The 27,088-nt window shown below is 43.0% G+C and overlaps 1 protein-coding gene across 1 annotated transcript in view; it reads right to left on the bottom strand.

Moving 5' to 3' along the window:
• The window catches only part of LOC131592469 (calcium/calmodulin-dependent protein kinase type 1D), a 209,322-nt gene that overhangs the window by 55,186 nt on the left and 127,048 nt on the right, over positions 1–27,088 (bottom strand). Inside the window, exon 3 of the mRNA XM_058863999.1 lies at positions 23,709–23,783. Within this exon, the coding sequence (XP_058719982.1) occupies positions 23,709–23,783 (75 nt within the window). The remainder of the gene's footprint in view (positions 1–23,708; positions 23,784–27,088) is intronic.

Here is a 27,088-nt window from a genome sequence, read left to right as displayed (position 1 = left end):
TAAAAGCACCTCTGTATAATACTCCATTAAAATAAACTATTTATTGCAAAAATGGAGCTGATATTTTTATGATTTGGGGTTTTTTTAATAATTGTTCTTATTATTGTTGTGCTGCAAGGTCCTTCCTTAAGGGCCACCTGAATGCAGAGGTGTCCAAGCCTCCCACAGGGCAATGCCTGAGAGCCCAGTGCTCCCAAGGCTGAAAGTTCTGACACAAAACCAGCTGAACTTGAGTTTCAGAGCTGCCCAAAGCCCTGTCTGAAGATGCAGAACCAAGCTGCATTATTACAATTCTTTCTGCAGTTCAGCATCCTTAAGGACACGGTCACCCAGGAGAGAACATGTTAATTAATGAGTGTTTTCAGATTCAAGCAGACACTGACAATATAATGGACTAACAATATTGTTGTAGAATAACAACCACATCCCAAAACATTTCAGCTTGCAAGTACAGATATCCCTTGGGTCGAGTACAAGAGATTCCAGGTTCTGGGCCTCAGTCTGATGTGTTCATCACACAACCATGGTGTGCACGTCCCACACAGACACCACCACAAACCTGGCCCAGCAGAGAAAATGGCATTGCTGCTGCAATAAGGTTGTCCCTAAAGTGTTAGACCCACCTTGGGACTCACAAGTTTCTGCACTGGACCTCTTGGCCACCCTGAGATCAAGACCCCCACAAAATATCAGGCTGGAATGCCACGCAGAGACTGCGAAGAAAAGCAGCAGCTCCTTGGTGGAGCAGTGAGATCACAAGACTGGGCTTGCTCCAGAGACAGACAGCACAACAATAGTCACAATTTCTGCTGTCGTTGTTATTTATAGGCACAAAAATATAGATCATTTAGAAACCCAGAGTGAGCTGCCAAACTAGAGAGAGCAGCTGAACCCACTGCAGAACAGTCAGCCATGGTTCAGGATATTCCCTCCTGCTGCAGCAGATGCAAACACCGCAGGGCAGCAGCTCTGGGTAGGGACAGTGTGGTTCTGACAGCATCTGGTCCAGGCTGGCACATGAGCCACCAGCCAATGCAAGACAGTAAATTTCAATATCCATACTGAAAAAAGCAGTGAGATGCTGAGCTTTGAACCCCTGCAGTCAACTGGCATTTTATCCCCTGACTAAAAAGAAACTTTGATTTTGGCCTTGAGGTCCTCATACAACATATGGGGTACAGAATAAAGATGTGATCCCACAAATACTCTGTGAAGAGCCCCAGCTGCAGGGAAAGACAAATGCAACCACCTAGATAAAATAGATATGAGTGATTTCAGCAGGCCCCAATACAGTGAGTGTGGTATTACAGACTTCCCAGGTCTCCTCTCTGCTGTGCTGCTCTGCCCTGTCACTCTGATGAAGGTTTCCTCTCCTGCTTTAGGGTACTGATAATGGGCAGAGCTTATCCCTCTTCTGTACTGTGCTCCACCTCTCCTCACAGATCACTGATTTGGGGAGTTCACCTTGCCCCCTGCCCTTATCACCCCTCTTGGGAAATACCCATCCCACATCCTGCAGTGCTGCAGGGTTCAGACCAAGTTCTCCGTTCTCATAATGTTGTCATAATGAACACAACATTGAAATAGAAAATTGGAAGAATTAACTTATTTTTTGTTTATTTTCCATAATTTGGTACAACTAAACCCAAACATTAAAAGAATTTTAAAACAGTCATACTGGGAATAGATCACAGGGCACAGTGTGAAAGCAACCAGTAATTCAAACATTAATGTTTTCATTAAACAAATATAATACTGACAAATGCCTCAGAGTCTACCAATTATTCTCACAACTATACAGAACTACTTTATGTTTCAGCTTTGGGGCATTGTTTAAAATTTACTCTAGCACTGTTTTTAAGAAAAGTCAATTTATTTCACCCAAGTGTAGATTTAAGACATCAGAGAGCCATCTGGTGGTTTGATTGCCTTCTAATTAAAATTCGTCTCTTGGGCTCTTGACTTCCTCTTATGCAGAGCTAAGTTGTCTGCCCCAGAGCACAACAGCAGAAAATTAAGAACAGTAAGATGTGTGAAAGTTAAATTTATACAGAATTTCAGAAAATATCTTTGCCATTGATTTGCAAAAGTGAGCAGTCCACAAAGCACTGGAATGTTTTCTCTCTGATTTATCTTTTTTACAAGATTAGAAGTGGAATAAAGTTTCACAAAAATCATCCTATAATGTAAAAAGAAAAGTATTAAGTAAGCTTATGCTGCATTCCTATGGAATGGATGCTTTGTTTCTTTGAAAGCTTCACTGTTTTCCCCTATGACTTCATAAGTCTTGAAAGAGAACTGTATCTGTGGCTTTGGCAATACAGTAAAGAAAAAGGAAAAAAAGAAAGAGAAAAACCTCAGATACTAAAATTAAGCATTAAGCTGGTTCAGGCAACCCCTGGCATTTTTTCCAGGAGGGAATTAAGCCCCCATCAGTGTCTGGATGGGCACTCACTGTGGAAGTTGCTGTGGGAAGGGTGGGGGTCCCAGCCTGGCACAGTCCCTGGGCACAGAGGTCTGGAAGCAGCAGAAGCTTCAGCTCCTGTTCCTGCTGGACCTGACCAGGTCTGTGCTAGGTGTGCAGGAGTCTGGCTGCCAAACCCACCTCGCCCAGGGCTCATCAGAGGAAGGACTTGATAATTTATCTAATTAAGTTAGTGCCGAGCTCATTACTGGTCAGAGACTGGAGTAAATAACAACGGGCAAATCAGGAAGCTCTTCCCACCCTCAGGGATGGCAGCAGCTGAGTGTCTTCATTATGGAAGGTTGACTGTCAACCCCTATACTCCAGCTAAATGTAATTTGGGATGCCCAAGTTCCTCCTGGCATTTGGCTCTTACCTCTATTCCTGCACAGCCTAGTCCTTACCTCTCCATTGTTGTACAGACCAGCCTCTGCAAGTTTTATTTCCAGATATGAACCTCTTAAATGGAAGTTCAGGCAGAGCCTGGATGTGCAATACCACTCCCATGATAAATCAACCCTCATGATACATCCCAATCTGGATCAGGGTCACCACTGTCACTACTGGGGTTATGACAAGCTAATCCACGTGCTTTGGTGGATACTGAGAAAACCCAAATTTGCAAAGCTTCATTGCCTAGGTCTGATGAGTAACTGTGAAAACCTCCCCTGCACTATGGAGAAGTGTTAAGTAAGAGTGGGGAAAGATGGTGACCAGGCAGTGTGGCCTCTCCAGGAGGACACAGCAGACATCATTCCCAGAAAGGGTGGCAGGAGTCACACCTGAGCCACAGCAAAGCAACTCTGTGCTGCCTTCTGGAAGGCAGCAAAGCCTGAGCTCTGGGATGCCACGGCTTTCCTGGAGCTCACACATCATTAACCTGACTGTGTTTTCCTGTAAAAAGACCCAAACCAACACAATCCTGATTTCAGCCTGAATCGGTGATACTGCTTCCAACAAAAAGCACAAAGGAGAAAAGTTACCTAGAAACAAACCAGCAACTTCTGAGGGTTTGTAGCAAGAGAAGGACGGCTATTGGGTTTGTTTTATACATTTGGCAGAGATATTGAGTGATTCATCCATCCTTCAGTGTTTAGCTGGTGTTTCACTTCCTTCCTCAGCCACTTTTTCTCCTTATTTCTAGTATTTTCATCCTTTGTATTTCTCCCTGATCCCCACAGGAGGAGCCTCAGTACCACGTTAGCAGGCAGAATTTGAGACTGCCAAAGAGCTCCTGCAGTCTCACCCCATACACACGGCTGTCCTTCCAGTTATTAGCCAGGAAAGATTTATTTTAAATGACTGTGAAAGAGCACACTGATCAGTCTGGAAAGATTTTCTAGGGATATTTTCCATGGACTGAGATCCCTTTAGTCAGAGGCACTTGACACATCAGGAGCTATAATTTGAGAATGTGATTCTCAATTCCATGCGTAGGGGTTATTTATGGGGGCAAAGTTACATCAGAAAGCACTTTCAGGATCAAAAGATGAAATATACCTTTAACACCTTCTCTTCCAGCAAATCACAGGAGATTTCTGAACTGTTGGAGAGTTATACAGCTTCAGCCTGGAAACAGGCAAATCTAGGTTTTGAAAACTGTGTCTTTCTGTTTTGACACCACCACAGGCTCCTTCTGTGCCCTACAGCACATTTTTCCCTTCTGAATGTTTCCCATCATCTTCTGCTGTTTTTTCTGATCTGTGAGCTCTGGGACTTGTGAGATCTGCAAGGTTAGAGCAATGTATCCATGCCTTACTAACCTCTCAGCACAGAGTATCACACCATCCCCACAGACAGGCTGGCAGCATGGATGGATCCTTCCCTGCCCGTCCTCTCAGGTTTGCCAGTCAAAAGAGGATGGGATGCATCACTCCACAAACCAGGATCCACCTAGAGCACATACATGGGCCCAGGATGCTGGAGATGCTCACAGGGTGCCCCCTTAGATTCAGCCTTTGTGCTAAGAAAAATCTCAGCTGGCCTCTGGTTTCTGTTCTGGAACAGAAAAACAACTAAACCCTATTTCTCCAACTAAAATTTGCTGGTAGTAGAAACAGTTGCTGGAGCAACTGCTTCTCCGTGCCCTAAGGCTGATTAATTAGAAATCTATTGATTGACGTTATATGAGATATAACAGATCTTTTATTTTTCAAATGTTTAATTATTAATAAATTAATGAGATGGAAACTGAAGTGCAAGGAAAAATGGTTCTTAGTCTGAAGGAAGTTAATATAAAATCTAAAATGCATTCTCTTCCACCTTATTAACTTTGATGTAATATCCTCGAGAGGTTTAGTTGGTCTCTTCTCTTAAGTTTATATTCATATTTGCACAGAAGTAGTTTCTATATGCAGGCTAGATCTTGAAAGAACTTTCTTTCACAGAGTGAATTTTCCTATTTGGAGAAAGGAAAGCAGAACAAAGCCGTTTATAAAATGTGGTAAAATCTGAAGACAAATGTTACTCAGAAAATTTTTTACTCCAGAGGAGAATCAGCCTGAGCTAAGTTTTCCATCACTAAAACACAAAATGTACTATGCAAAATTTTAGGAGGAAATTCACTAAATGGCCTATTACAGGTCTCGGGGAACCAGACCCAATGCATCAGCAATGTCAGCCAGTTTCTGCTGTAATTTTCTTGGCATTAGATGCAATTTCAAATTGCACTAGACAGAAGCAGGGAGAAAAACTCCTACATCATTCTGTCCATCAAACTTTTAATTGTTGTCTCTGAGTTGTAGAATTGCTCTCCTCTGTACTGAGTGATAGATCTGCTCACATTTCATTCAGAGAGCTTCAACTACTAGGAAAGGGTATCCTCATACTCATAAAAAATTTTTCCTTTCTTTCATGCTTTTCTTCCTTTCACATCATTCCTACCCTCTCTCAGGAGGATGTCCCAAACCCAGTACCATCATGGAAACCTCAGCTTTGATGTCCTTTTGGAGTGTGGCTGTTCCCTAAAGTCTTGCACGCAATGGGATGCTTCCCAAATTCTCCTGCTCTTCCTGTGTGAGCTACCATTGGAATCACCACTGCTGCTGTATCACAAACCCTGTCAAGATCTCCTTCCCCTTCTGAAGGCATCTGGAAACCCCATCACTAACACCCAAACCACAGACACTTCTTCTCTGCCACTGGGAAACTCTGAGCTGTTTATGGAGCACGTATTACTGTCTTCTAAAATTCAAAAAAATATGTTAAAATTACCATAACTTAATGTCACAGGAGAGATGAGCTCCAAAGTTTTCTTTGGAATTTCTTGCCGAACAGAATTTTCTGCAGCCGGTATTTTCCCTGAAAAAATTGATACTTCCTTCTCCTCACCTCAGTAAGAGCCTGAATCACAGCTCACTGAGCATATGGAAAAACTCACTGTGACTTCAATGGTTTTGAGCAATGTCCCACATGCACACGTAAACTTTTAATCCAAATGCCCTCCCAGTGCATGGTTTCACAAAATCACAGAATCACTGGGTTGGAAGAGACCTCCAAGATCATCGAGTCCAACCCAGCCCTAACACCTCAACTAAACCATGGCACCGAGTGCCACATCCAGTCTTTTTTTAAACACATCCAGGGATGGTGGCTCCACCACCTCTCTGGGCAGACTATGCCAGTACTTTATCACTCTTTCCATAAAAAACCTTTTCCTAATATCCAAACTGTATTTTCCTTGGCGCAGCTTAAGACTGTCCTAGACTGGGAGTTTGCTGATATTTCTTCTTGAGAAACAGAGAGACCTGCAGAGCCATACTTGCTGCTGCAGGTTAACAGTGCCACAAGAATTGTCTCCTGGCTTTTTTAACACCTGCAGTCAGAGTTTGGAATCAGAAAAGTCTGTCACCATTTTCCAACAGCAGCCAGTTTCTCTCCCCTAGCAGCCTGCATCCACCACATACTGTGCATAACATACCCTGTATTCACTATTGCTTGGTCAAAGTAACCTTTTGAGCTCTTTTAAACTCTTCTCAGGCATTTCTGCCAGCCTCTTAAAACATTTCTGTACTTCTTGTCTCAGATAGTCTCAATATCCTAATGCTTTTTCAAACATCGTGGGTGATGCATGAAACTCTACATTCCCCTGTCAAGCCCTCAAAATAACCACTCTATACTTGGAAAAGGAAACACCCCTCTGTTTCAGTCACCAGGAAGCACTGAGCTGTTTATGGGGCACATGCTACTTTCAAACTTCACAAGAATATGTATTTCCTTCTGTTGAAGGCACTGTTGTAGGATTTCTCTTTAGCAGGGAGATATCGACACAAAATGCACAGGCATCCACTTATATCCAAGATATAACTCTACTCCTCCATCACTCTGATACATCTCTGATTAGCCACTCATTCAAAAAGCTGTATGGGGAAGGAACAGAAAAGCCCATGTTTCTCTGTGGAAAATCAGCTTGAAATGGATGCTCTAAGTAACACATGCAAATATCCTTTTGTGTCTTTGACAATTTGGTTTAGACCTTAACTGCTGAACTGAATCACTTTAAAACTGAACAGTAAAATGAATGACTGAAAACCCCAAATGTATGAGTACAAATACCTTTTAAATATCTTGAAATTTCAGTGAATCAAAGAGAAACAGAGGGATGAAGTCTTATTTTTTAATCACTTCCCTACTACTCAAATTATAAGAAACAATGAAATACATCATAAGAGACATACTGGAATATTTTGGCATGCTGCTGAACTGAAATTCAATGGCTTGACATCCTATTTTGGATGATTTAACTTTGAAGCCTTTGTTAATTCTTGTCTGAGTTACTCCTGAACATAAACTTGATTTCAAAGCTCACCCTGTTTGGCTTTGCACATCTGAACTGAGAAGGACATAAAACACATTAAGTAGCTCCTGAAGAACTCTTTGAAAGTGTTATTGATCAGAGCAGTGTTTGAGTGGTGCGTTGGCTGTGCAAGTGCCAGTGAATCCACGACATGAGGGCTGAAGGGCAGCAAGAAAGGAAAAAATCATTGGATGCTGTGCTGGAGATTGCACATCTTTCTGGGCTTCTCTCAGCAGCTGGAATGTGGTGGCTTGGTCCATGCTGAAGGCTGAGCCTCCTAACAGCCAACCATGATGTCAAATCATGATGTGTGAGACAGCACAAAACTCCTGCACACCACAGCCTTCCAGCAGTCTTCCTCATCCTTGTCCACTCTGCAACAGCAGGCACAGCCCCTCAGGCTTGAAGCCCTCTGACTGGGGGTCCTGTTGGTTCTCTCTTCCTCACTGTCTTGAAGTGTGGACTTTTCCCAGAGACCACCCGTATGTCTCGCCTTTCCCGCCAGCTCTGACTCAGCCAGCGTAGGACTGTGAGCAGCAATGAGAGGCAGATCCGTGACAGCTTCCTCCCAACTTACTCCCTCCTCCCCTCCCTCACGGCCGAGCAGCTCTTCACACCACCGGGGAAGCACAGGATGCTGCCTCAGCACTGACTCCTACCCACCAGCTGCTATGCTCAACTTGGGATCGGCAGTGTCCTCTCTGCCCTGGAACAGGAGCAACCAGCCCAGCCTCCAGGACCAGATACACCAAGTCCAGCCCTAAGACCCCCTCCTCCCCAGTTCTCAAATTGATTGGGATGGGAGACATGAAGGTCTTCTCAAGAAGGTTGTGGATTTGCCTGAGCATCTGACCATGCTGATCCACTGTCAGGACTTTGGGGTCTCCCTCTCCTTGGAGGGAGATGTAGGACACACCTACAAATGCCAACTAAAGAATGGTCAGGAAATGAGCCTAAGCACTCACTTTGGACAGAATGCATGAGGTTCAAGGATTCCCTCCTAGGTCCCACCCTGGCTCTGGCTTGGATCAGTACAATGAGATCTCTCTCCAAAACATTCCAGCTTCCCACACCGGTCACACACTCTGTGCCATGCTGTGAAAATGGATTGCAACGTGGTCCTTCTCCTGCAGTGAGACCCTCTGACCTGGAAAATGCCCAGCAGCACTGATCATATTGATCGTATTGATATGAATTTGAGGGACATCATGGCACCATTGGAGGACTCAAGGAGACGGGGCCACTGCTCTGTGCTGTGGATGTATATGAGGTGCAGAGCAGCCTGGCCACAAGTAGGGTAGGTGGAGTTTGCCCTAGGCTTACCCTGGAGTCATGAATGAACCCTTTGCCCTCTTTGTTTTGCAAACCTGAAGCAGATAGGCCTGGGAAGAATTCCTCATTGTAAGCAGCAGGTTTGGTTCACTCCTACGCTTTTATCTGCAAGTTTTGTTTACCAAAGTATTTACATCCCTAGCTTATCACAACCACTCTACCATCCCATGCAATGATGGTTTGTTTGACTTTTTTCCCCCAATTATTAAGGCTCTTTCCACAGGCAAAACTTAATCTTTCACCTACAGGACCAATTCCATCAAAGTTAGCAGTAAATTCCTAGCTGAACCCAGCCACAGCAGGTTGTACCCCTAGATGTGAGCATGGACACACAGTCTCTGCATTCTGCAGGCTTGAGAAAGCCCCAGACAGTGTCAGGGCCAATAGCAACTCCTTGGCTGGGTACCTAGAGCAAATCAGTGCTGCTCGCCACCATCCTCATCCCATCAGTCCTGTTGGTTCTCTGTCTTGCTTCCAATCTGTCCACACAGTCCTCAGAGGTCACTCTGAGGTGTTTGGTTTGTACCAAGTAAAGGTAAAATGAAGAGGGTATTTCTTGCAGAATATGAAAAGAGATTATTCAATGATCCCAGATGGTTTGATGGTTGTTAATTTTCATCAGCCTGTTGCTCAATGCAGTTTTGACAGGAGAGGGAAGACTCTGCTCAACACATTTGAGCCCAGGGGCCAGATCATGGCAGATATCACCGGGTCAAAGTCATTCCAAGACACAGCTGTAACTCCTCCACGAAACTGGTAGCAAGCACCGGATCACTGTAGCCAGAGAACAGCCATTACTTTGTTTCTAAAGGCAAAATTTACCCTAATGCAGATGTATGGTGCTTCCTCTGCACCACACAACATCTGTGGTCACTTGTCCTGGTCATTTGAGAGATGATCTTCCCAAGTGTACTACGACACTTACATCTCCAAGCATAGGAGAGTGAAGTTACCTGCCCAGGGCTTTCAACAATTTATCTGACCACACATAAGTCATCCACCAAATTAGCTGTAAATCAACTGAGGAGTGTATTTCAGAGGAAATAAAGAAAGTGCAGCTTGAGACAGTACTTGGAATAGCCAAAAATGAAACTCTGTTACTCAGATCAATTTGGTGCAGAATTGTTGTATCTGGTGGGTCTGGGGTCTCTGTTCTGTATGTACCCTACAACTCTACCAATGTGAGGTACCAATTCCCAACTCCACCTTAATTTGGTTTTGCTCTATAACACAACTGTTAACAACTTCCCTGTGAAAATCATATCCAGGGGATTACTAAACCTGCCAATCTATGATTTATGAGATTGTGGGAGTGGGTTTTTGTTTCCTGGACAGTTATATATTAACATATTGCTTGGACTTACTAACGCACACTGTAGAAATAAATCTATTCACTATGCCTTGAATCTTTAAAAGGCCCATTGAAATGATAAAGGAAATGTTTAGAAAACTGCTGGAAAAATACAAAGCCATCAGTTAATTAACATTAGCTAAGGAACTGCAGGAATAACTAAATTAGCCTATTTCCTTGCTGTAGGTAAAGATTAAAATGTATCCAATTCATGGCAGTTTTCAAGTTGCTAAGGATTATGAGAACAATGCACACTATTTTCAGCTTGCCAAGGAAAGTGAATCAAATGCAAGAGCCCAATCCTTCAAAAACAACCCTTCAGATGATTCATCTGCAGAAGCCTGGCTGGAACACCCTGCATGGCCTGACACCATCACATTGTCTCTCTGTGGGAGCCAAGGCAAAGTCCTCACCACACATTCAGACATGTAATTAAGAGACTGAAAGTGTTCATGGTCAGGTTGGATGGAGGTTTGAGCAACTTCATCTAATGAAACATGTCCCTGCTCAATGGCAGAGGTCATTGGACTAAATTTTTAAAAGTCCCTTCTGATTCAAACCCTTCTGTGATCCTACAACTTATCAGAAAATAGATTTTAGAATCTTCTAAAGAAATCCTGAACACATTGCCAGAAGTAAAACCCTATAAGAAACTGTATTTTCTTTTCACCTGTGTACCAATCAGTTCTACAGGGCAAAGGCTTCACAGCTTAATTGTGCAAGAACAACTGAATTGGAATCTGATGCTATCTGCTGAGTAAGAATTCAAGACGAAGGGAAGTAGGATACCTTTTGGTTTAGGAATTCCTCTGAAAACCATAAAAAATGTCCAATTCTTTAAAATACGTAATTACATGTAAAGTAAGACCTTGGAAAGAAAAGGTTTTTTCTGAACACAATGCTAATATTCACATTCTAAAGGGCACTTGTGTCTGCGGACTAAAGAAAAAGGACTATTTTATGTATTCAAAGTCCAAACAGAATAAAACCAGTACATATTTCCTTTGCCTTGCAAATAACCCTTCAATGGGAGCAGGAACTGGAGGCAATGAATATAATTTATTACCAAGAAGCTGTAGATTAAGTAAACAGCAAGGAAGCAAATTTTGCATTCACAGCCACATGGTGTGGTGTACGCATGACTGAGGGTACACCAGACAGTGTCTCAAACCTAGAGGCAATTTTTCTGCCATAGAGCCAATTCTCTTGCTGCTACCTGGGGTTACCTCTCCCCTTTCTTCTCCTCCTTGTCCTGCCCTTGGGAAAGACTGAATCACCAAGCAGAGGTACCTGTGGATAAATAAGGGCTGGCATCCACAGGTGGGATATCAGAATGTGACTCTGCAAACCAGTTCTGAGACCCTTGTTTTCATGCCAGTGGTGAGACTCTGGACAGGCTGAAGTTTGAATTGTCAGAAAGCTCTGAAAACAGCACGCCAGAAGGAGCTCTTGGTGCACCGATGTGTGCCACAGGGTGATGGAGAGTGGTGCCAGACCAACACTTAATGGATAGATGGAGTTGTTCCCGCTCTGAAATCTAAAAATCCAAACCAGGAGAAAGCTTTTAGATGCTTTTCTTTTCTTTTTCAATGGCTTTTTGGTGACAGTGTCCATATTTTTTGCAGAGAGGGAGCAGGATACAGGCAATTTATTTTGAGAAATCCTTTGAAATGGAACTAAATCAGCCTTTAAGCAATATCACTGTGCCAGAAGTTGTACTTTAATCCACTTGGTGTTTGCACAATATATTTGTCCGAGGCACTTACATGCCTAAACTGATATTATTATCATCTCAAAACTTCGTAGAGCTTAACACATTTATACTCACAGCATCCACATATGGCAGAAAAGGCTATTATGTTCACTTCCCAAAGGAGAAGCAGAGGTCTGGAGGCTGTGCCTGGTCTGCTCCTGAACAGAAACAGGACACTGCCCCACAATTGCCCACACTGACAAGGCTGATGGTACTCTCTTCTGAGCTGGTTCACCCTGAGCCAGCCATCCTCCTGGCCAATGCCTGCACACAGCTCAGTGGAGAGCACAATACATACCTTCTGTATTTACTGGTAGAGATAGGAGTCAGAAAGATTGTTCACATCCACCCACCGAGTGGGAATACGATGCCAAAGCACACCCAGGCAATTTTCACAGCAGGATTGGTGGGTCTGATTACACTTACATATTAAGTGTAATCTTATGCCCCCAAGCACCCTCCTCCAAAGGCCTGTCCCAGTGTTTATTATTTAGGACAATAAGTATTTCAAACATAGAACTGCTAACTGGTTTTCTTATTTGTTATTGCAATGCATCCTGGGACATCCATCACTTTGAGCTTACTCCTTTGCATGTACAAAGAGAGAGATGAGGATGAGACACAAGTATGACTTTCCTTCTGAGCTGGAGGGTACCCAGGCACACTGGGGATTCCCAAATCACCCAGCACACCTTGCCTCCACAGAGATCCAGTCACACTGCACAGGGGGAGCATGAGCAGAGGCACTGGAGCCCCGCTGTACCATGTGCTTTGGCACATTGCTCCTACATCCCCATATCTGCAATAGCCACTTCCACCTCCCTGCAGCACAAAGAAATGGATATTAAAATTCAGGATACTGCTGTTCATTTTCTGCCCAGCCTGGGTTTAAGCTGCTGCTTTATAGCTCTTTCTTACCAAGTTTAAACTGATGACTCTTTTTGTTTCCCTCCATTGATGGTATGATGCATTTGGCTGCCCCCACATCTATGCACAGTAGGTGAAATCCTGGCTTTATATAAGTGGATTTTTAACTCTGGATGTCATATGTCTGCTGCCTGAGACTTCCACATACCTACATCATAAGGATAAATAAATCTAAGCAATGATGATGGCCATCACCAGTCATGCTGTTACACTGAGTCACCAGACAGCCTGGCTTCTGTTAGCCGTAGGTTTCTGCACAGACATGGGATGGGATGGAGGATAAAGCCACTGCACAGCTACTGCAGAGTGTGGGATTAAGGCATGCCTGAATATGTTTTTTGAGACCATGAAAAGGTCCTAGCAAACAAGTCCATTCACTTTTACACAGATGGACCACAGTGCTCCTCAGTGAACAACAACAGAGGCCAGACTTCAGTACTCATTTCTTTTAACAATTTACTCCATGAAGAGCAGCACTGACTCAAGCTAAAAAAACCCCAACAAAGAAAAACACAATTAATCCTACCCAGAATTAATTAGGAAGGTATTCTCTTTCTGCAAGCAGGGAAATTAAAAGACAAAGTGATCTGAGACCACAGTGTAAATCAATGACAGAGTAAGACAAGAACTCCAGATTTTCAGATCTGTGTGCTCTAACCACAAAAATATCCTCACAAGGCTTCAAGAGCAGCAGCCACTGCTTCCTGTTACATTGTTGGTAAACAGGCTAGAATATTTTTCCATAGATAAAAAGACCTGTCTTTTACCCACTCTGCTACGTGTTTCAGCTTAGAGAAGAATATTAGAATTCCTTTAGCAGGATAAACTCAGTCTTCCCAGCACATCAGAGACAGCCTAATGAGCACCTACCACTGAGATGCTGTGTCTGCTTCTACTTTCACTTCCATATGGTTCAGCTTCTGCTTTTCCCTCCTCCTCCTCTGAGCCATGAGCTGCCTCCTCTGCCACTGTTCCTGGGGTTGCATTGGGAGCCCCTGTTCCAGGGGCTGTGCCAGGAGCTACACATCAGAATTTAGAGCCAAACAGCCCTTCCACATTCATTAAGGGCCCACTGAGGTTTGCAGTGGTCCTTCACGATGGCAGAGGCACACCTTTATGCCATTTCCTTTGCCAGAGGCTGTCACATGCCAGGAAAAGCGACCAAGCAATAAAATACACCTGTGCCTGCCTCCCACCAGCACCCAAGGGCTTGTATGTACAGATTAGCTTTAGGTGACCTAGAGCAGACATGAGACAAGTAACAAGAAAAGCTCCCACTGTCTCTGGCACACCATGCTGCTGCAGTTCTGGGGAGCAGTACCTCCACCTGTGTGACCAGGGAAACCTGTAGCAAAACACCTTGTGTAGGAAAAACCCCTGGATGAAGACACATGCCAAGTGGAGCCCGCTAAGAGCAGGCAAGTGCTCAGGAAAGCTCAGCCTCAGGTAAAAATCCATTATATGACTATCACCTGGCTACATTTCACAGCATGTGGCAAGGATATTCCGGCCAGGGAGAAGCTCTAGACCTCCAGCCAAGAACAGACACCAGCTCATCAGTTATTTTGTTATGTTTCCTTTCTTTCCCACTTTTTTTACCTGTGGTGTTATGCAAACTGTTGCCTTTCAAACATACACAGCCATGAATGTAGTAGCAAATTTCTTTGGTTAATTCAGCTCAGATGGGACCAGGATCAAAGGAGAGACTGTTCAAAAGCATCTCCCTCCATCCTGGTGTGAATCGCTTCCAGCAGCAGCCCTGCCTGCAGGAATCTGTAGGCATGAGCACTCCTGCACATATCACAAGCACTCCTCACTCCCATTCCATTAGAAAATAAATGCCCATATACATCAGAGGAATGCTCTTTCCCCAAAATGTTCCCTCTTGCTGTTTCTAGGAGCTACCATGGCTCTCCTGACATGTCAATAGCAAGAAGAGGGATTCCAGCTGTAGCCATGTTAAGCTGTGGAGGAAGGGAATGCAATAAAATGCCTTTCTCTAGGAAATTTGCCTTTTAGAATACGTTCCATCCAGTGACACAATCTTTGGTGACAGAGAGCTAACCTACATTTCCCTAGCCACCCTTCAGACAAGGCAGGACAGCACCAATAGGAAACAAAGCCTCTCTGCAGCAAATCCATCTTCAAAAGCATCTGAAAAGAGCAGATTTAAAAGTTTCTGGCAGGGAGTTTTCAGCCCCAAGAAGCAAAATGTCAGAAGCACTTTCTGCAAGTGGTCCTGCCCCACACTTACAGGAAAACAGGATGGGAAAGACCCTGAGCTGCAGTGAGATAAATGTTCCTGCAGGTAAGCCTGGTGGGCAATCAGAGCAAGGTAATTTCTCTCTTCTCTGCTCAGCATTGCTTAATTATGGTTACACCTCTCCTGTCCCATGGCACTGGGTAGTGTTTTGCAGCAGAGTGGCCATGCACTTTAGGACTGAGTTTATCTGACATCACCAACATGACAAAGAGCATCACAGTCATAGCAGAATGGATGCTTAGCTCTGTTTACTCCTAAACCCCTTTTCTGTAGCTGCAAGAGACTCATAGCAAATTTTTCATGGCAAAAACCCTAAGGCAGAGAAGAACAGTTGCATGAATTTTAATTTTCTACTTGATTTTTCATATTACGAATGCCATGCCCAGTTTTCAGTAATGCTGCCTCTGTTTATGCTAATGTAGCTCTTAAAGTCTCAGCTCCCTTTCAGTGGATTTCAAACTGTATTTCTGACTCTTTACAGTGCATTTTGGAGAATTGTATCTTCTTTCCTCAGGGACATCTGGACATTTAAAGGCTCCACTACGTCTCACTCAAGGATATCAGCGCTCCTTAGAGTATCATCAATGAGGGATGAAGAAAATACAATTACAGAGTGGTTAAATGCTCCTTGCCAACAGAATAATCAGACAGAATAAACACCAAACTCCTCCAAACCATCCTCAGAACTAGTAAAGAGAGACTTTTACAGCTAAGTCAGGATCACACAGCCCCAAATGGGAATTTTGTCTTGGAGAAGGGAAAAGATGACATAAATATTTGGGTCTCTGAACACACTTTTCCTCCAATTTAAGAGAAAAAAAATGGCATTTACAGGCTAAGATATAACCATGTGGCATGAATCAGAATTAAATGAGCACATGTTCTATAAATGCATCAAAGAAAGGCTTCACCAGCAACAGTATTTTCTTTTTCTATAAAATGCTTTAAAAAGTAAAGTTTGGCTACAGCAGACCTAACCGCTGTTTCAGGAAAAAAATAAAAAAAAGAAAAAGAAAAACACAAAATCCTCCACATTCATTTTCCACTGAATAATTTTCCAGGGAGAATGTTTAAAGCATTAACCTATGGCAAGTACTTCTGCAGTCCTATGAAAATAGTTTCTATAACTACTGAGACGTGATATTGAGAGGTTCTGTAACTATCTGAGGTAAACACAGTACTGCAAAATGAAGTCAAAACAGGGTTTCAAACAGCAACCTGTATTTCCACTAAAAATTCCAGGTTTTATACTCTCCTGTTTAAGGCCTTAATCCCCAGCCAGCCACAGAAATCTGTATGAATCAACCTGGCTTTAAAAATACACCCTATGTAGAGTTTTTGGGGCAATACAGATAAATGTGTAGTGAGAGATCTTTTCTTTCAGTGTGAATGTGAATGGATGATAATGCTCCATCATCACCTGCTATAATACAGTCTAAGTGCAGCTGCAAGTTAGCCCAGCACTGGCTCTGGAGTCGCTTACAGACTCTTGATCAGAGTCACCTTCCTGACTGCACAACTTAGAATACAGTCTGGAGCTGGGACATGAGCGTGCTTGGGAAATCGAGCTTATTTTTCTGCCACAAAATCATGAAATGTCTTCTGGAACACACTGACACGTAACACTCATCAGCCTCCTACTGTCCCCTTCACCACAGCCTGCACAACCTTCCTCCAGAAGAAAACTTTTAATAATGTTTTCCATGTAAAAGAACGGACTCGGGAACGCCCACGTTCATTTTGCATCTTGATTCAACACCGTGTTATTTCACTTCAAAGCTTTGCAGTTTGTTATGAAGGGCCTTTTCTGTTTAAATAAGTGAAACCATTTAATCAGAATGACTCCACGTCACGCCTGAGAGAGATCCTACTGTATCATAATGAATTCTCACACTGTGGCATGTATGGATTTAACATTTATTATATGCCTTGCTGCAAAGCCCCTTCCACCTGAATTAAACACCAGCTATTTAATTGACTTTGGTGCACCACAGTGTAAATTACCAGGACCCGAGAGAAGCAGAACTAAATCTAAAAGACTCATTCAGTGGCTACGTGAACATCAAGTAACTAGCAACGAAACTTCTGGGCAAAGCATGAAAAGAAGGAGATGCTTATCCAAAGCCAACAAAATGGAAAGAAAATTGGTAGGGCTCTAAATAGCCACCTTCCTGCTGCTTGGAGAGAAAAGCCTCACTCCTGCTCTCAGGGAAGCAGTGATTACTGGCAGATATGTGTTGCTGCCCCACCAATTGCCTGTTCCAGACCGAGCTATACAACACAGGCACACACAGCCCCACGCCCAGCTGTGAGAGAGCCCTAAATGGGGACATGGAGAGGCAACTGCTGCAGGGCTGAAGGAAGGAACTCAAGTTGGTGCTGCCAAAATCTATTGCTATTAAAAAACCCCAAACAATCATACTGTCACCCTAAGGATTTGGTGCCAGCCCTTGCTGGGAAGTGGACATTACACTAAACAACTCTCAGAAGGTCTTTTTTATTGTAATCACCAGCATAAGAAAACAAGCAGATTTATGAGATCTTCAAATCTTTCTGTAACTTCAAAGATTAATATATTTGAATGACAATATGATGGTTTGACATTTAAGAAAAAAAGTAAAAAAATAAAAAGAAATCCATATCTCACAGCAAGAAGTAAGTTTTCTAGTGTTTTTTTTTTAGCTAGTGCTTTAAAACCATGACAGAGTTTTATTTTGAATTTTGGCCAAACTTCTTGTTTTCTTTATTGACAACAGTAGCTTTGCAACAATAGATACCTTAAAAAAAAATCCATTATCATCTGAACTGTTCACATTTCTGTAAAAGCAAACAATGTTATAATGCTGTCTGTTCAAGGAAAATGAGAAAATTTTTCTCCATCACCTCTTTATTCTCAAGGCTACAGGAAAAAGAGATAATGAGTCTTCATCAGGAGTAGCATGTCATGTTGATTGAAAAAAAGTAACCCCAAACCATCAGTGTTGCCTTGCTAATAAGTCCTTACTGGGATGTCTTGACTAAGGTAACAATAATGAGTGCAAGCTTTGGAACAAGGATGTTGACAATTGCCTACAACTGTTGAAGGTAACAGAATATTCTAAGTGGTTTTGGAAGTCATCATGAGAAAGTTTATTGTAATCTTCAAGGTGAAGAAGACTCTCACCATTCCTCTGTTGCTGTAGGAAGGCTGGACTGCTGCCCAGGGACTCCAAAATGCCTGGTCTCAGCCAGAGCTAAAGCACAAGAAAGCAACAGGACTGCTGCTCAGGAAAAGGTGCTGTGTTTGGAGAAGACATGGGGACTAGGAGTTACCAAAAGTTCTGCCATAGCCAGAAAAAAACAAGAGGAAAAACAAAAAGTGCTGAAGGCAGCTAGGTCTAGCCAATGAGCACACTCACTTTCAGGATCACACAGAATCCACACAGTTACAGGTGCCTAAAAGCCATTCTGGAGGTCAATCTGTGGTCTATTAATCTATTACCAATAGATTTGTCCTGATCTCTACCCTGACATGAATCTTTTCTAGTCTGCTTATAACCTCTCTTCCACTGGAAAAGGGGAGATCCTCCTTCGTGTTTAGCACTGACCAGTGTAACCCCACTGATGGAATGATCTTTTTCTCTGCAAGGGAAAAGATGTTAAATTAATGCTGGATTATTAACTGCTACCTTTCTGCTCCTGAAGAACCCAGTATGCTTTTATTATTCATTCATGGAACAGGCTGACCAGAGAAGTTGTGGATGTCTCATCCCTGGAAGTGTTTAAGTCCAGGCTGGATGGGGCTTTGAGCAGCCTGGTCTAATGCAAGGAGTGCCTGCTCAGGGCAGGGGGTTGGAATTCGATGATCTTTAAAGTCCCTTCCAACCAAAATCACTCTTTGGTTCTATGATATAAATTCCATTGTGAATGCAGAGAGATTCTCTTCTGTCTTTTGCATAAAGCTTACACAAAACCCCCCAAGTAGGGGAATAAGCCTCACCTAAGGAATGTGGCATGGCAGATCTGTGTTTTGCTTTAATTAACATCCTGATGCAATACCGGCTTGGCGTGCAGATCGCTGTTTTGTAACACACCGAGCCCTTGATAGACTCTGTAAGGAACCTGGCAAACACAACACTTCCTTCCATTGTCTGTTGTTTTTCTTGGAGGCTGAATATTTTCATTGAAATGTCATTTACATACACAGCTCATGCTCGGCTGCTCTCACAGAGCACTCAGGCACTGGGCTTTCAAAAAACAAAGTGAATTCAGCATTTAATCACAGCTTAGCACTGTGCTCACTTAATAGCAAAACATGCAGTTGAAAGGCAAAATCACAAGCAGAGTGGTTCCGGTAATAACAAAAACTTGTGCAGATTTTACCACTGGTCAGTACCTGCCTGTTTGAGCTGCCTCCCAAGGCACTGCAGGGTTAGAAGGTGCTTGTGTCTGGCAGGGTAGAGCTGATAAACAGCAGGAACGGGACACTGGGACTCTGAGCCTGCAAACTTGTGGGCAGAGCTTTCCTCAGTGCGTGACTTGTACCCGGCAGAAAGGAGCCACTGTCATCTCAGCTTTTCTGTGACAGAAATCATCTGAATAATTCATCAGAGTTAAGAGACCAAGCTGGAAAAGCTTCAGGGTTGGGGGTTTCAGCTCAGCTTGGGCTGGGTTTTTTTTACAGAGTTAAGGAGAAGTACTTCAGGGTTCGGTCAAACAGGATGTTCAGCCTAAAACCTTGTTCCCAGCAGAGATGCCATAGCCTCAGAAGACATCACATAGGGAAAATACTCTGGTTTCTTTGGAGAACCAGAAACAGCAGCTGACAGGATCAAGGTAAAGCAGTCCTGCCAAGGGGATCAGATCACAGGTGCCCCAAAGAAGTGGAACACTATAGCAGGCAGGCACTAGGGTTTTCACTTTCTTTAACTAGATCCTAGTATTGGTAGGAATTCCTCTGGATTTTTCAATATTCTTGACTGCAAAAAATTGCAATGAAACTCAGAGGTGGGTCTTCAGCTACTGTCATTACTTACCTAGTTACACACTACCCTGGGCTGCTCCATAAGTTTTGGAGGTGCCACCTAGACCCATTTTTAGCCTGTTTTCCAAAGACAGTAAGAAAATGACTATCCCAACTTGCCAATCCTTAGTAATTTCTGGCCCATTGGGTGAACTTCAACCAACTTTGACAGAAGAGTAGAGGTAGCAAAAATATTAAGTTCCTACATATTTTAAGGAAATATGGATGAATAAAGGAGAAATAGGAAATTACTGCCTTAATTGATTTTTAACATGGTCTCATATTCTTCTGGAGGAGCAACAGCCCCAGATCCTGTGGCTTTGACTAGTACAGGTTACAGAGAAATCTCAGGAATCTCAGGGAAACCAAACTCTGCTGCTTCACACTTCATTGCAGGTGAACAATAGAGATGAAGTCAGAGTTAAGCCTTGGAAATCTGCTCTGATCTGCGAAGGCAGCTCTGTCAGGAACAGCGTTTGTAAATGGAACCACAAAACTCAGGCAGAAAAGACATTTAGACTGAATGATTAGGAAAAATTTCTTTACTGAAAGGGTTGCCAAGCACAGGAACAGACTGCACAGGGAAGTGGTGGAGTCACCATCTCTGGAGGTACTTAGAAGATGTGTAGATGTGGCACTTGGGGACATGGTGGCATTGGCAGTGACAGCTAATTGGTTGGACTCAATCATCTTTGAGACCTTTTCCAACCTAAATGGTTCTAAGATTACATGTGTTTATGTAAATCCATTTTTATGCATGATTTTCCAGCATGCAGAAAATGAATCATCAATACCCATCGAGGCTGATTATGCAGATGAAATATTAGTATCTGACATTACCAGCCAGAATGGATTATCAAGATCTTTCCCTATACTGACAGGTGAAATAAGGTAGATCATTTAGAAGGTACAGTAGTATAATTCTTACCAAATAGCACCAACAGCAACCAAAAATCCTGTAACTGCTCATTAACAGAGTTCACTATTACACCAAAATAGTTCAATAAATCTACTTCTGAAAGCAATTTATTTCCTCCCATCTTCTACAATATCCTCTGGGGAAGTCTCACCCAGCACCCAGAAGGAACAGAACTTTCAGTTTCATTTTAGTTTTTGTCTTTGTGGCCAGCATAGGTCTTAACAGTGCTATAGGAAATCTAAGCTTGGGAAGGAGCAGATTTTTTCATGGTTGGAAAGCACATCATCCTCATGGAAATATGACAAATGTTCTACAGTATTTTTCTATAGTGCCTGCAAAATTTTGGCAGAGTCATCACAGTAGAGGCAGTGATTATCTACATTTGTATTTGGCTTTGCAGCTGCACCAGAAACCACCTCACACCAAAGATGAGCTATCCTGCTGGGAGTGAAAGACAGCAAGGTGTCGTCCACAACCTTGCCAAACTTAGAGGCACTGGGCTGGAATATCTTCCATTTTGGGAAAATAAATAAAAGAGAAAATAGCCCAGCCCAGCCCTTTCTAAGGAGCAGTATAACTCCTTGAGAAAGCACATGAAATTCTGTGCTGTCAAATCCAGTAATCTCTAACCTGGACTTCTGGTCTACCTTGCACTAAGAGGATTGTGTCAGTTTGAACAGTTCTGTGATGGCTTGTATACAATATATGTGAGAACAAGGTGGTGAAACTAAAGCCAGGGATCTTATTTCCCCGTGAATATACTGAGAAACACACAGGGCAGATTCACTAACTGCTACATAACCTTGGAAAGTGTTCCAGTGCTGCCAGTGGGGACTGGCAGGAAAAAAATAAGTGTCAAGTAGACATGGACAGCTGCCTCTTAACCTCCCTTCTTTCCAAGTCCAGCACAGACACTGAGACATTTACGTGCCCGTATCTTTGACAGAATAAATGAGGTGTGATATTTATCCTTCAAGCTGGCCTGCTAACAAGCATGGCTTTCATGTAAAAGTAGACGCACTCAAGGACAAACATAAACAGGGAGTCTTGGTCTGCCTTCAAAAGCCTTCTCTCATGGAGCTGCTGCAAGGTGCTCAGGAGCTATAATGTGAATTTTCCACATCATACCAAGGAGTGCTTGAAAGGCTGGTAATGAAAATGCTATCCACACCACAAAATAATCCTTGGGAAGTATTAGCTAGAGTCCACTTAGCAAGCAATGACCAAGGGAGAAGGGCGTATGGATTTGATATTTGTTGTGTTCATGATACTGATCTTTGAGTGGCCCTGATTTTACCCCTTCTTTCTTTGCAATCTAAGTGGCTTTCTCAAAGCTGCTTGATCAGAACCCCTTCTGCTTCATATCAGAACCCAAGTTTTAATGTAGCCAAAATTAGAAGAAATTGTTTAGAAGAAATACACAAAAATGAGAAGCTGAAAAACCCACAGGGAATCTAATAATAATCAGGGCAGAAGTGTAAACAAATAGATGAGATACTTCGTGCTGTGAGATGGTTCACAGCCATTGTATCAACAAGTTGGTGTTACCTTGGAAACAAGAGATTATCCATACATGCCATCTCCCAAAGAGGAATCCATGAAAGGAGGCATGCAAAATGGATTTTGAGCCTCCTGGACTTTGCAGTGTTGCCACCCAGTTCTTGATACCAATTGACCCCAAGCCTAACTATTGATGAAAACTCAGAAACAATGCAGAGGTTGCACCCTCCTTCATGTAACATCCAAAGAGATGAGGGTGAGTACCTGGCCTTCTTGTCCTCTCCACCTTGAGATGACACAGCACTTTCCAAAAAAAGTGCAGAAAGGTTATTCCCTACATCCAGTTTACTGCTCTTGGTCTACCTTGTAACACAAGGCACAGCTCTTCACTGGGGCTGGGGACTGCTTGGAGCTGCCACCCCAAATGCTGTGATGGGCTCCAGCTGCTGGCTTCAGCTGGGCATCACCCCACTGGGCATCAGTGAACCTGTGTCCCCCTGGAACAGCTAAATGCTTGGCCTTTGGAAAATTAATTGGCTGGGTTTACAATTACAGCTATAACAGGAAGGATAATTCCCTAATAAGTGTTGAATAGTGAGCAAGTAGAAATTTATACCGAGATATAATCTGTGTCACCTCTCATTACAGAACTACATTTCAGATAACCCAAATATCTGGATACAATGATTTTATAAAAGTTATGGTTACAGTACATTAAAAAAGCTAATAATAAGTCAGAATAATATCTATTTATTTTTTAAAGAGATTAAACAAAACTAAGGATTGTAAATCAACTTATCACAAAATTGGTACTTCCCACAATCCAGCTGGCTTGTTGGAATTTGTACAACACTAATGCTCTTGTGCAAGTCCTTTTGCAGCACTCTGAACTGAAATGTAGGGCTACAAAAACACAGTAAAAATTTACAGGATGCTATTCTCCCCACAATGCCAGCACAGCAACTTCTGAGAACATCACCATGCCTGGACCTTACCAACAGACAAGGGACCAGAATTTCCTCCAAGGGCTTCCTCTGAGATATTTAATCCCAGAGCTGCCTCTGTCAGATGCTCTAGGCTTCCCTATGGCACACCTGGCTCTTCTCAGCTGTAATTTACTCCCCTGCTCTGTCTGTTCTGCTCTTTTTTTGATGCGATCTCACAAAACCCTCAGGTTTGATTTGGGTGAGACTAGTCACAAAACAATTTAATTCCCAATTTTACAACAACACAGCACATCACAACTAGAAATCTGATTCTGATCACCCTCCAGGGATTTTGCAGTCTGTAGCACACAAGACAAGTATCTCTTACATATCCCATCTTTTGGGTTAGAGAACAAAACCAGAACAAGAAGAGTTGGCAACTTTGATATAAAAACTTCATTAGGTTCATTACTTACAACTGCATGACCAAATATAAATGGTTCGGGCTCTCATAGATGTCTTCCAGAGCAACTATATTTTCATGCTTGATCCTGCAAAAATACAAGATGAGATAGAATGAAATAGTGATTTTATTTTTTTTTTTCACATGACTGCAAAACATAGAGCTATTTTTAGTTACATAATACTTGTCAGTGTTTTATTCAACATCATAATTTTTTGCAAGGACATGTAGTGATAGAACAAGGGATAATAGCTTTTAACTGGAAGAGGGTAGATTGGATTAGATACTAGGAAAAAAAATCTTTACTGTGAGGGTGATGAGGCACTGGCAAAAGTTGCTCAAGGAAGTTGCAGATGCCTCTTCCCTGAAGTGTTCAAAGCTGGGTTGGACAGGGCTTTGAGCAACCTGGTCTAGTGGAAGGTGTCCCTGCCCAAGGCAGGGAGAACCAGATGATCTTTAGGGCCCTTTCCACAAAAGTAAGCAGTCCAAAGTACTTCACAGCCCTGAATAGAGTTATTCATAATATATAATTAATATATAATATATTCATAATATAATACAGGCATGGTGAGAGGGGAGGAGGAATTTTTCTCCCCTTTGTCTCAGCCTCCCCAAGACAGAACAATATCTTTCAATCATCTCTGAAGCCAAAATGTTTAACAGTTAAATATCTGAGGCATTAGAGGTATACAGCTCTTGTGTCAGATGAATGAAGGTGGTTGGTTGGAGGACAGCTTTGCTGCAGGGTGCAAGGGAGTGACAGGCAGGGTGCAGGCTGGGGTCAGCAGGGATCTGACCCTGTGCAGAAGCTGCCACAGGGAACCAGCAGCCATGACAGCTCCTTCCCTCCAAATTTGTGCTGCTCTGATATTAAGCCTGGTCTCCATGCCCAAACTTCCCTGCAGCATCATTAAGCACTGTGTGCAACAGCTCCAAGAGTCTCCATGGCTGCTCTACATCCTCACCATTCCCACCAAGTCTCTTGCCAAAACACTAGCTTTAAAGAGAAAAATCATCTCTACAAGCACACATCTAATTAGCTACTTCAGCAATGCCTCTATGGGTTTGTCCCTTAAATGTTTACAAATAATTTGCAAAGGATATTTAACTTGTGCAAACCCTGAAGAGACTACCCCAGTGCAATCCCAGGGTAGAACATTAATTACACCAATTCCAGGCAATATTTTAAGAGCAAGACAAAGATGGAAAATTCTAAGAAGAGGCCACTCATTAAGCAACAGATGGGTATGTTCAGAAGGAAAGTAAACACACATTGTCAGCAAATGCAAAACTCTCTACATGCTTCAAGGTTCAAGTAGCTTAATTAAGATGCTTAATCATGTGTCAGGATCTTATCCTCTATGGTCACAAGTGTCCTAACACCTGTGTGATGACGTGGAGAGCAGAAGGTCCCTTGTACCCAGCAGGATCTTTCCTGCAAGCATGCAGACTAATTCAATTTCCTCTGAATTCATTGGAAATATTATGTCTGACCTGAATTTATGCCCATAATCAGTCATCAAAAGCTGTGTTCGTGCAAGGGCTTTCACACACAGGAAATTTAACATCAACAATAAGCAAACTCAAATGTAATACACTGCAGGATGTTAGAGCAACAAACACATGACTTGGCTCTTCATTCTACCTAAATGGCTGGAAAATCCCATGATACTTTAGCAAAATTTCCAGGTAGATTGCAACATAAATTAAATTCTTAATATTTGCAACAGGAAACCAATATGCTACCCACTTGGCTTTACACAGCAAATGTTTGGAAGCATTAATTTTGTTATGCAGGTCTAGTGCCTGGTCCCTTAAGGTTAGTTAGGACAAGGGCAGGTTTGCCTTGTTTAATTTAGTTGAAGGTATGCTAGAAATGACATTTCAAGCAAGTACTGATTTTTAATGAAAATTATTATATTTATTTATCCGTTTTCCTTTATGCACAACACACATTGACATGATCCTTTGTGCTCCTCCTACCATCATGATGATGGCAGTTTAATACAATCAATCTGCTACTACGTTTAAAGCCTCCAGTTTGGTCTGTGGTATGGTTTTCACCATGCATACACTAATGCTATGCATTTCTGTTTTTGGAGAAGCTCAGAGGTCCCCCAAAGCAGCCTCACCACACACACATGGTCACCCACAGCCAACAGCCAGGAAGGCAGAGGCCAGGAGAGAACTCATCAGAGATGCAACACTGAGCACTGGGGCTGCCGTAAGGCCCTCTCCCCTCCCTGATTTGCAAACCAAATGGGAATCAGCCCTGTGCCCTTGAAGGCAGGGCAGATAAACCTGCTCAGTGCTCAGAGAACAGGGATAAAAGGTTTAATCCACCCCAGTGGGGTCCTCTGTATTGAGCCCATCTGCCCCCCTCTGAAATCAGATGCAGGACGTGAGCATGTGGGAAGACAGCAAATACGAGGTGTAATGTGGGAGGAGACAGCTGAAGGAGCTGAATCACCCCCAAAGGACACAAGGAGCAATACCTCATAGGGATGATGGTGTTTGGAGCATGATGTCCCTTTGGAAGGCGGTGTCTGTACATATCAGCCACCCCAACTGCTGGTGGCTGCTGAACCCCAGCAGCATGGTGAGAGGGGAGGATGCATTTTCTTCCCCTTTGTCTCAGCCTCCCTGAGACCAGCAAGGCCTCAGTCGTGGTGCTATGCAGTGTTTAATATCCCTGGCAAAGTGCACTTTGCACACCTGCAAGTGAAGCAGCTTGTCCTGCACAGCATTTCTCTACTCAGAGGAACTCTCAAATGACAAGCTATTAAAAAGAAAATAAAATTCAAAGTTAAAAAATCAAGAAGGTGGAGATTACTCGGCATGAAGCCCACAGTTTAGACAAATTTGGGGGTTGTGTTGCTGGAGCTGGACCAGAGCAACCATGGGGCTCCCAGCAGAGATCACTGCTGCCAGCAGCAGCTCCTCTGCTACTCACTCCAGAAATGCACACAGAAATCCATGTGCTCCTTTCTTCTCTTTAAAGCATAAGCATGCAATCACTTACAGCCCTGATACATAATAATTAATCCTTCAAGGATGAACAATGCTCAATTCAATAACACGCTGAGGTTTGGGCAAGCAGGTGTGGCATCATCACAATGTTTTGTTGGTACCATGAAGTCCAGTGAGGATGGAGCAAATTTGTCCCACTCCTCTGCAAGCAGATCAGCAGTGCCAGACATGAGTAACAGGCAGACACTCACTTTTGGTTTGGAGGGATGCTTGGGTACATCAAGAGCCAAGGAAAGCAGTGTGAAGTGGCAGCTACTTGCTGGTCGTGGATCAGGAGGGATTTGGGGATGGGTTAATTAACTCCACTTTTATCCCCTTCTAGGAGCACCAAGTGAGTCTCAAAGGTTCAGAGGATTCATTCTG

This window comes from Poecile atricapillus, chromosome W (assembly GCF_030490865.1).
Source record: "Poecile atricapillus isolate bPoeAtr1 chromosome W, bPoeAtr1.hap1, whole genome shotgun sequence".
Lineage (NCBI taxonomy): Eukaryota > Metazoa > Chordata > Aves > Passeriformes > Paridae > Poecile > Poecile atricapillus.
The sequence above is the reverse complement of the archived record's forward strand: the minus strand, read 5'-3'. Positions and strand labels throughout refer to the sequence as shown.